Genomic DNA, 11,802 nt, shown 5'->3' with positions numbered 1-11,802 from the left:
AACCATCCACATCGGCGCCGAAGCGGAATATTCATGGTCACAAAATCTTGCTGTATACATGGTGCGATCAGCAAGATATAGTGTATTACGAGCTGCTAAACCAAATGAAACTGTTACTGAAGATGTCCACCGAGGTGAGATGAACAAATTCAACGATGCATTGTTGCAAAAAAGACCAGCTATAGCGACTAAAAGACAATGCGCGGCCGACAGCTTTGCAAGAGTCGTCAAGGATACACTATTATAGTTCGCATGAGATTTTCTGTTACACCCAACGTCTTCTGATTACCACTTGTTCAGATCAATACAGCATCGCTTGGCTAGCACGCAGCTTCGCAAAGTTGAAGAATTGTCAAAACGGGTCGATGATTGAATTGTTCCCAAACCAATATCGTTGTTCTAACGAGGTATCGCCATGTTGCCAGAAAGATGGAAAAAAGTTGTAGAAAACGGTGGGAAATATTTTGATTAATATATATTGCATAAATTTTGCTTAATAAATGACATTTACAAATGACAAATCTATCAAAATTAACGCAACCACATCATATATATAGAAATTTTCGACGACTTTCAATTTTGCCCGGTTTTGGTGTATGACTCAAGTCTTTCAATGATTTCTAATACCCGAAGACTTCTTTTCCACTTCTTCTCCATAAGTAAATAAATTTATGCTTTTCATTTCTCGTTTCAGATGTAAATAAGTTTATATATACACTTATGGAGTGTATATGTATGTACAAAACTAATCCAACTCAAGGGTTCGTTAATTAACTTTTATAAATTATTTGCATTCGCTTATTCGCTTGCTTTACTCTCTGTCAATGATTTATATATTTGATGTTCGCCTACCACGATTGCTTCGCGCCATGCAACCGCACACAGTACCATTGATTTTACAGCCATAAATGAAGAGGAGAAAATACTATTAAAGGCAATGAATCTAAGCAAGACGTAGAAATCTTAATAAAAATAAATGCTGAGGGCCAATAATTTACTTCACGCCAACCTTACGCACACACACATTGAAAAGCAGCCAGCATGCACTTGTATAAGAAATCAGCAACGTCGACTTTAGTAATATAACCCTAAGGACTTTCTACGGTAGACAAGATGCATTAAAAAATAATTCGAAATTTTAAAATAAAGAAATATTACGGATTATTTGATCGAATTTTTACTAAGCATTTTACTAAACATTTTGCAAACAGATTCCTGGTGTAAGTATGGTCTGAAACTCAAACAAAAATCAGAATTTTTCAAAAATCCTTGGCACTGTTTAAAATCTGATTAAATGATTTTCTTTAGATTCAAAATTGCACCAGATGTTTTATGGACCATCGATACTGCTAAGTTAAACCCACTCGCTAGGCTAGCTCCCCTTTTTTTTTAATAATCTCCAAAAATACTTTTTGTTTTAGGCTTAAATGCTTAATGTAACCTTTAAAAGTAATGTTTTATTTAATAGTTAAGTGCTTTGCGTAACCTCCTCGAATTTCTTCTATTACGTTTTGTCTTATCCCAGGAAAGTTCCCGAACACAATTTCTTTTTAAGCTGTTACCCTGACGTCCCGGCGCAGCTTTAATTGAAATTTTTATTTCACGTTTCAAATAAACAAAAAAGGAAATATTGGCGTCTTCCTTGACAACTTTCAGTGTGGCTGACGTAAGCGATGTTTATGTGGATTCGTTTGTGTAGCAAATCATTGCCGAAAACCACTTTAGTTTTAATGCACGCATCCTCGTTAGCGCCATTGTGTTGTTTCGAATTAAAGATTTTTCGTTTCAGTTGATTGAATAAAAATGATTATATTTTTAGTCACTTCACCACACCTTGTGCGGCTGTATATGTGTGTGGTTATTATTTTTGTAAAATTCAATTTGATTTGTCAGGTAAATAAAATCGTGTACCTATGTACATATAATATGTAAAATGTACATATAAATATAAGATTTCATTTTGTCGTACTTTTGACAGATATCGAAAGCAGTGGTTTCCAATCTTTGTGCTACCACGTCTGCTGGTAAAAAAAAAATATTTTCGCGCCATTGCTTTTTTTATTTTTTAGTAGATGGAATAATGCAGCTACGTACATAATAAAGTTGCAGGTGCGAGGCTTACGACGAAGGTTGCGTACCTTTGGCCTGTAAAAGAAATCCTTACCTAATACCAAGAAGGAAAATTTTTATTACTTAATAAGGGGGATTCATTGGGTTTCTGTTAACTTGTTCATTCATGGGATCAGTTGTAAACGTGTCCCTTTTATAAGAAGTGTGTATTCAACGTTTATTTGTGTTGTCGAGACGTCGAGCACGAATTAAAGTGTGTAACAGTTAATGTAAGCCAGCAGAAAAATTAACATATACAACCAAAAACGGCTGACATTCAACCGACACAGCTATGACAGTATGGAAATAAGTAAATAAGAGGAGGAGAAGACTTAGTTTGAGAAAATCCGCCGAAGGCACAGAATTTTGATTAACAGCTCAATGGTTGTGGGTTCGAATCTCAAGTGCAGTGGAATTTTTAATAAACCTGATAGCCTTAGATGCTAGTACTTTAACACTTTAGTCTTAAAATTTCTCTCAATTAATAATAATAATAGCCTAAGAGGAGACGAGATGACAAATATTATTCTTTTACATTTCGAGCTAAAAGTAGCATTCGGGAACACGTTCCTATTAAAGACCCCATCATATTCGGATGCAATTGTGCGACGTGTGAAGCTTGGTATTGGCATTTTGTTCAACAATGACTAAATTTCTCCTTCTTTTTCCACAGCAAGCAAAAGATGATCAAACAGTCAGGAATTCCGTCTTTACGTCTGCTCCATACGTTGCTGCGTTAACAAACCAAACTTTCAAACATTTGAAAATGAGTAATTTGTCGGAGTTCAGCTTCTGTACTCTTTCAAGGCTCGCGCTACTGCACAGCTACGTTTTGACTAACGGTAAAAATTACTATAAGAAGAGCGAATATCCAAAGCAAATAACAAAACACATCTATTTGGTAAATTGAGTAAACTTAAATTTATTAGTCCCCACACCACTTGTGGTACAAGGATGAAGAACAGTTAGAGATGGTCCGATCGTCTATTAAGCATGTCTGTCCCTCTTGTTTTCTTGTGTCTAATCTACAGAACTAATGAAATGTTTGACCCACTATCGCTATTGAAAACGGTTCTGATCGGATCACTATTTCAACTACATCAGCCCTAACAACTTCTTCTAAAAAGTCGTTATAAGCATAATTGCAAAGTATTGTAGAGTATCTTGCGGTAGACACCATGCGGCAAACTAATGCCCTTTTGCTGGTTTTTCTTAAATTGCACATAATTTCCCACCGTCGAAAGTACCTCATTTTTGCTGTTGGGCAGGGATTGAGTTAACACAGGCAATGTACATTTTTCTAATGATGTCATCAGGTAATCGCACCGTCAGAAGTTTTTTTCTTCAATGGCATTACAGTAACATAACCTTTCATATGTAAACTTTCACACCGTTTGTGTGATTGTTAGTAAATATTAAGTACGCGATGTAAAGGGGAAATGAAAAGAAACCGCGTTATAATATACTTTGATCGATTTGGTTTTGTTGGTTGGAGCTTGTTTACATAGGGCATAATAATACTTAATATTTGGGTTTCTAGACTAAACAATTTTGTATTTAAATGGAAGACAATCTTGAACTTCGGCGTTTCCGCATATGCGTTAAACACTGTGCATTTCTGTTTACACAACAGGCTGTAGACTTTTTAAAAGACAATTTACTTACATATCTATATACCGTCTTCCGTCATACCACCTAATCTATCAATAATAATTTTAATAGCGTACGAAAACGTCGTTTAAAATTTGTTTTTGAATTTCTTTGCATATACGAACGATGAAAAAGAGCAACTTCGTATTCCTTCGTCGTTGTTCTCTTTAAGTTTCTTACTGAAGCGAAGCATTTAAACGTAGACTAGCTTCTAAAATTTAACAAGCAAACCTTTAATTGCCCTTTTTTGCTGAATTATATCGAGACGTTTTGCCATCGTTAATTGGGCTTTCTTTATCGTAAAAACATATCCTTCACCAGCCTTTCAAAATGATCAATTTATTCATCGGAATAGTCATTTCCAATTTACGAAAGTGATCTTCTCAGACAGGGCTCGCTTTTATCTCAATGGGCCAGTGGATCAGCAAATTGTCATTTTTGCACAGATTATTTACGAGAGACTTTCACGAGTCACTTTCAAAAGCGATCGTTTTTTACGGTTTTTCTACTAGCGCCGTCAACGATTGTTATTCCTTGGAAGTGAGAATTATTATCTGACGTCACCAAGATCGAGTACGTTTTCTCGCTTATGAGATCACTTTTGTGCTCATGAGCTCATTTTTTTCTTACGAGACTGTTATTGCCTTACGAATCTGTTTGTTTTTTTTGCATATAAGATAATTTTTGGTTTATGAGGATGTTATGCGCTTATGATTACTTGCTTACGGAACCCTATTTTTTTTTTTTTTTATTAATGATGACGAATGCATACAAAACAGCTGAGAGTACAACATATTTTTAGTTCAATATAAACCATTTCGTCCAAATTATTCAATTTATTTGTAGATTTGCACAAACCTTGCTGCAAAAATAAAGATAAGAGTTTCTGAAAACGTATGAATATGCAAGCTTTAGATATTTTAGAAAAACGCATAGACACTCTGTCTAGAATTTTGGGGCCTGTGCCGACTGCAATTGCAACCTGCACCACAGATACAAGTGATTCGAGCAGCACAGTGACAGTTACCGAAAATATAGTAGATTCATTAATATCAGCAAATAATATTATGAACGAAGCAATTTCTGGACGTGAACAAATCAAAGGGCTTATGAATCGTACCGACGAATTGGAGAAATACTTGGACCCAAATTTCCTGGAGGAAAGCCAACAAGTGTGCGCTAAAGAAGTCTACTTAAATGCTATTAGCCATGATCTGCATTTACAATTTGCTGAATTGGAACAAATAAGAGACCTTGAACCAAAATTGGGAGCAGAATACTTTCGTAACATACCCGCGGAGGGGGGTATGGACGACTTGCTACATATAAATATGGAAAATGAAGAAATAACTCGACAAAGTGAATCGATTGAAGAAAGCTTAATCTTAGCCATGAAATATTACGGTGAAATACAAGAGAAGGTAATGTCATCCTTGGAAACAATGAATAAACGCCTACATAAGCTGGAAGAGAAAATGTTGCAAAAGCAACGCGAAGAAATGAATAAGTCGACAGAATAAAACTTATAAAGATCCGCTATTTTCCTTTATATTTTCTTACTAGACTGGCAACAATAGTTTAATTTTATTTATACAATTACTGTAATAAATGCTTAAAATTGCACGCAAAATATAGGGCTACAGGCCACGCGGCGCTTGAAGCAATTGATTTGTTAGGTGATGCAATAATTTCAAGAAATTTTGATATCGCATGGCGTCCGAGGTGCTGTGGATTATTAGTTTCAAAGTATCTCTAGTGGGATTGTATGAAGTCGCCAGAGTCCAGTGCAATGACTTATTGCCAAGTTTTGATGCGCTGTTGATGAGAACTAACCAGACTTATTGAACAAAGCGCTCGACCGTTGAATTCATCAGACTCATCCTTAGACAATGAGGGGAGCCATTGTGATAATTTAAATGATGCTTTCAGTTCGGTTGTTCATCACATTTCTAAACAAAACAAAAATTTATTCTTTTCCTCGTTTCTGTGTTTTTTTTTTTTAGAAAGAAGTCGAGTCACTCCCATAGAAAAACTTTGTGGATGATTAAGAATTACATTTCATGGGATTTTTCAGCGATATTGCTATAATAGCGCAGAATGCAGAATGACGATGTGTTTTTTATCTTTTCCAATTTATTTACACACGAGTTTATTACCTCGTACTCTTCTCACATATATCGAATTTATTTATTTCCCTCGACAATCTTAATAAAACAGTTAGCATGTCAAATTAAATTCTGTCCTTCATTTGTACACTTCCTCTCTGCCAGCTTGCTCTCCATGCCTGAACTTCACATGTGCTAGCCAAAATGGCGAAGATAATCTCTCTCACGTTGCATGTACAGTCAAAAAGGAGAAAACGGACAATGGTCATTTTCCTCAATACTTATATGACGGATGGCAGGCATTGCCCACCACTAATGTTCCCATGCGAAGTTAACTGTTGGATTCAATCGAAGGTGTGAACGGTAAGCTTAAAAAATCTTCTATTTGAAACACATGACCAAAGTAAAGGGCGATTTTAATCCTCATAGTGTTCTATATGTTGTTTATTAGCATGAGAGGTCAAGTCTCGTTGTCTGATCCTCGGTAATGGTCGGAACTTCCGAAGTTGAAATTACTAATAGAATCGGAAGCTAAAAAAAGCAAGCTATGCAAGTGAACCCATATTTATGAGCACTTTTTAAACAAATTTCGAACTAATTTTATCTTTAAGTCCATTAAAAGAGGGTTTAGTTTACTTTAGTATTAGTACTCATGAGAAAAGTCAAAAGATTGTTATTAAATATTTGTATCAACATTCTCTACTTCTTACACGCACATAAACGTTTGTACATATTTTTAGTAAATGACGTACGCTGCGTTTATATCAATTTCTCTTTTCAATAAATTTATTATTTCATTATGTCAGCGAATGTAAACATACACAGGCACACATATTATTTCTAGTTTGTATATTTGTATCATCTGGTGATTGATAAAATTGGCAATTTATTGATGCCTGATGTAATAAAAAAAAAAGATAAGTTTTGGAATTAATTTCCAGCCTGCTTTGGCCATTTGTTTGTTTTATAAATTTAATTATAATGTGAAACCGAAACCTATTACCAGCTTATTCGCAAATGTGATCGTCGTTTACTGATGATGTCATCACCGTCCTGACTATTTATAATAATTAATCATATTTTGTGTAAGCTTTCAACTGCATGAACAGCAATTTGTTTCTCCTTGTCCTGAGGAAAGCAAGTTATTTAATTTTTCACCTATCTTTATTTGAAGTACATTCGATTTATGAAAGGTTTGTAACACATCGAAATAATAATCAAACAATTTATGATATATTGTGCATCCCTTTGCCCTCCACTTAAAATTAAAGGAACGGGACAAAACTTGAACTAGAAAAAGTAAATTAATCGCACCAATCTCGTAAGTATTATGCCAAAATTAGTCTAATGGGTACCCGTCCACGATTAACAAGACAAATATAAATATTCTTGTTCGGCCTTGGTATCGGCCGAGAAGAAGTCTACCCTCGCACTATACTCGTATATGAAGAAATAGGCGTGCTCTCTATGTTGCAGACATATGCGATGCGTAACTTGATGGCGGAGAATGAAGAATTCGGTCTCAACCGGATATAACATCTTTCGGTCAGTTTTATTATCATATTATTATCTAATATGTCGTTAAAATTTTAATGTCATTTTGATGAGAAATTTTGGTGAAACTTTTGTACATTACATTAAATAAAAAATAATATAAGTGATTCATCATATGTTTTTTGCTTTTCTTAAAATTAATTATTTTCAACTTTACAACAATTTTTCGAGCTAATGTTTGGTATCCGCAAACTCAAAACAACAATAAATAAACAGGAAGCATTTGCTTCTTTATGCCTGTGTCATTCACTAGACGCATGTCGACGCCTTCGCCGTAGATCAGAGTCAAAGTGTCTTAACAGCAAAAGACTTCTGGTTATTGAAGAAGTTTCCTAAAAAGTAGAAAAGCAAAAAAAAAACTTATATAGTTATCGTTATTAAAAGAAGCTATGATTTACTAGAACGCATAATTTTCAAATACAAAATTTTATTAGAACATCCCTAAATTGAAACGGGGGATCCCTTTAACTATCATCAAATAGCGGCAAGAATATTTAGGAATTTCAAGCGTAATGGCAGGCCTCCATTGGCGCGGGCTTAAATGCTTAAATTAAATGATTCTGGTATAATAAAAAGAGGCTCGGTCTCGTGTTCTTTTAAGATTCACACGTCCTTACAAACTTTATATACATTGCAATGCAAGTTGTACAGAATATAGAGATTATAAAACAACTTCAAGCGACTGAATCTATTTTTGTCCGGTTCAGTTACGGTCGAAATGGCCAACAAATAACCGAAGCAAACGAAATAACAACATTACTAAGCTAAACTCGCAAATTCTCCCTTCTGCAAATTCTGGATTGTCAGAGGGCATGAGTGACTTTAATTTTGCCGCGGTCTAGCGCAGGTGACTTTATAAAAATAGTAGTAGAAAAGAGAACAATTGATGAAGAAGCTTCGTCAGTTACATATCAGGTAGTGTGTCCGTCTGACAAGCATGTACGTCCGTCCAATTGGTCATACTCTCCCTCCCATCATGCTTACATTAACGGTCAACCTACTCTGATGCCATCATTCTCAGTATTCAACACTTAGTTACATTACTCTATTACGCGACCCTCATGTCCTTATTTGTTTAAACCGTTTTATACGAAAAGGAATTGGAACAAGAAAAAAATGAAACCTGCCTTATTTTCCAGCACAAACAAATGCGGCATAGAATAGGGCATTCTTTACCTCGGCCAACCTCTACTTATTTTCTGCCACGACACGCACTTCCTCGCCTTAGGCCTCCGGTTGCATAATTTTTCTTAGTTCTTTCCTTATTTCCGAAAATTAAATGTACAATGCGAAAAAAACGTGGATGTGTGTGACTAAACATGTTCTTCATATGCGCCAAACAGCTATTTTGTTTGTCACAGTATCTTTTACGTGGAGAAAAATTTATTCCGGTTACGCTTATGAGTACAAGCAAGTTTAGTTGTTTCTTCTTGCTGTTCTTTTCTTTGTTTGTGTAAAGTGTACCTTCTTTGCAATTTTAATGTTTTGCCTTTTTTCAGTTCCCTTTTTAACCACTTCAAGACAACTGAAGATTATATAAACGTAACTGTAGCCAACTTTACTTTGTTCCGGCATCATTAGCACAGCTTGAATAGAGTTTCGACTTATTCTTTTCAAGTTTTTTAATAGTAATTAAGATTTTTCGACAGTGTATGTTTTAAATAATTCTTTCATGTCAACTAACAACAACAATTGATAGCTTAAAGTTTAATAAAAAAAAACACAATCACCAGTTATGTCATTCTTGGATCAAATTAACAGCTCATCTAGCTGTATGTACCTTTTGATCTTTTTATAGTTGAATTGACAAGAGTTTAATATGTTTAATATAAAACGTAACGTTTAAAAAATACTCGGCAAATTAAGGTTTCTTATGGTATATAGGATTAAAAAAGTTCTCTCTCTATAAGCGCAACGTAGTTATGCTTCACGAAGCCTTACTCAAGTTGAGCTATTTTCCTCTCTGTGAATTCAACGAAACTCGCCCGCCTTACTTCGAGATGAACTTCTTTCTCCCTCTATAAATCTTTCTCGCTATTGCTGGTGGAGTTCTTTTGAACAAACAATTATTAAATGACGTTTGCGAAAACATTAAATGGATTGTCATTGTTTAGCATTTGCTTTCAATTTTTTCTTTATCTTCTTTCGGTCTTTAGAGACGTTAAGCAGAAGCGGGAATGTCGCTATTTCTGTTTTCAATCTCTGTAATGCTTTACATTGGTGATATGTTACATTTATAGCCACCACCGAAGGACGGGGATATATTGTTTTTGTCAAAACGTCTGCTAAGCCCAGAAGAAAGCTTCAGATACGCCATAAAGTATTTACATTCTTGATTAGCATCAAAATCGAAGTCTTTGTAAGCTCAGCTGCCAGTCTGCCCGGCTGTCGGTGTAACGTCTGCATTAAAGGTATCGAATGTAAATATGGCATGAAGATTGGAAATTCTTGGATGCAGGTTAGCATTGAAAATGGGACAAATCGTCCAGAGGACAAGGCTTACAGTGCATCGTAAACTTCACTTTCTGAGTTTTATGTAGTTCATAAACTACGATGGATCCAATTTAAAAATTACTACGCTTGTTCTATAAAAATGAGAGCCAATTGTAGTTTAGTTTCTTTTAAAGCCAAGATATTGGATGTTGACCAAGCCAAATATAATTTTCCTGCTCATCATTCTGCAGGGCGGGACATATGAATATAATCGCTGACGGAAACTGTTAACTGCTCCTAAATTGTAAAAAGAATAAAGTACATTAAACAAAGTCTTTAATGAATATAGCTTAAGGTCAACTTAATGCTGAAGTCATTTAAAAATTCTGCTCAAGCCTAACGTACTTCCGTCTTTATCCTAATATAAACGACGATGCTTGTGCGCGATGTTTCATTGAAAAAATAATGAGAAAATCTATTTATAGACCGGAAGATGTGTTATATCAGCGTATCGTATATATTCAAAGGTATATTTTGCGAATACTTGGCTGCACAGCATACATAATCGACCCAGTTAGAAATAATATTTGCATATACCGTCATATTTAGCGAACTGTCGAATGTGATACGGGAATGGTATTGTGAAAAATTGGAGGCTTTATATATTTGGGGCGCAGAGATTTGCACCTTTCTCTATGAATTTTATGCGGACCTACTAAAAAACTAGGTAATTACTTGAGTTTAAACTTGACAGAAAACATATTGTTTTGAGTGTATAATCATAACTTCTGCAGACGATCAGAAACACTTTTGTGATGTTTAAAAGAACATCCATTGAGTGTGCGATGCCGTCCACTTAATACCTCTAATACGCTTTCAAAACGAGAGATTGTTAATAGTTATTAGTGTTGTACTTGACACAACAATAGCAAGCATTCGATAAAAACAGCAGCAAAAAGGCAATCGCTTACTTGTGAATAGTACACTTCATGTTATTATCAGGAGTACATCTACACAAAAATGAGAAGACATATATTTAAATGAAAGCACAAGCACTCATATGCATATCCAAGTATACGAGAATAGAAACGTATTTGCTTGTTTTTTGCTGTTGATAATAAAACCGGTTAAGTTCTGTTCTGCTTCCATATATATAGTGTTAGTTGAGCATTTGTATGAATTAATATGCAATGAACTGTAAATACATCCGTAATTAAGTTAATTATGCGCTTAATGCATGCGACAAAATCAAATACGTGCAAATATGTCTTTGCAAATATGCTTTGATGCAGATTTCTAATTTGGACCATGAAAGGAGAAGGCATTTCCAAGCAATATAAACGAGTTCACATATTATGTGAGTGTTTATGTGTGCAAATTCTAATACAGAATTTACAGAACAAACACTGGATTGACTGGATTGAATTTATGGTGGATGCAAGCAAGCAACATAATTGCGTTATTATTGATCGTAGAGAGATGTAAATAAATGAAACATAGCTACAATTATCTGCATTATCTTAAGCCGAGAAAACTAAACACGTTAGGTGTATGTGTAACAAATACAATTTGTTAGATATGCAAATGCAGAAATTTTTTATTATTATTATTAGTTTTAGCCAGAGAAATAAATTCGAGGAGCAAAATTTTAAAGCAATAGCATCACCTAAGGCTATCGGTTTTATTGAAAACTCTATCGCACTTGAGATTCGAAACCACGAACATTGAGTTTGATTTGAGAACATTGAGTCGAGATTTTTTGCCTACTTGGCCATTCAGACGGACTTTTTTATTATTAAAAGAAATTATGTTGTGAGGATAATTTATTTTTATCTAGTTTAGTTTTTTTTTTTTTTTTGCATATTTTTCCAATTTTTCACATCACATATGAGTCATTGAAATTTATTGAAGCAATTCGTGAACATAAAATTTACAATTCTTCAATAACGAA

The 11,802-nt window shown here is 34.6% G+C and overlaps 1 protein-coding gene across 2 annotated transcripts; it reads left to right on the top strand.

Annotated features, from left to right (window-relative positions):
• Window positions 1-4,661: 4,661 nt before the first annotated feature.
• On the top strand, window positions 4,662-5,348 carry LOC119638427. Of its 2 annotated transcripts, XM_038035201.1 has the most exons (2): window positions 4,662-4,723; window positions 4,769-5,348. In XM_038035201.1, exons 1-2 carry the CDS (start codon window positions 4,662-4,664, stop codon window positions 5,277-5,279), a joined length of 573 nt encoding a protein of 190 aa, XP_037891129.1. In that variant the 3' UTR covers window positions 5,280-5,348. The 2 variants fall into 2 exon arrangements, with proteins under 2 accessions (XP_037891129.1, XP_037891127.1); XM_038035199.1 differs by having other exon boundaries at window positions 4,662-5,348.
• Window positions 5,349-11,802: the final 6,454 nt, after the last annotated feature.

The sequence above is a fragment of the Glossina fuscipes genome, unplaced genomic scaffold, assembly GCF_014805625.2.
Source record: "Glossina fuscipes isolate IAEA_lab_2018 unplaced genomic scaffold, Yale_Gfus_2 88, whole genome shotgun sequence".
In the NCBI taxonomy this organism is placed as follows: Eukaryota; Metazoa; Arthropoda; class Insecta; order Diptera; family Glossinidae; genus Glossina; species Glossina fuscipes.
Note: the sequence above shows the minus strand (reverse complement) of the source record. Positions and strands in the feature narration are given on the sequence as shown.

Bases quoted from the DNA above. Each gene is read 5' to 3' on its own strand.
- LOC119638427 (XM_038035199.1), top strand. From the start codon at position 4,662: ATGCAAGCTTTAGATATTTTAGAAAAACGCATAGACACTCTGTCTAGA.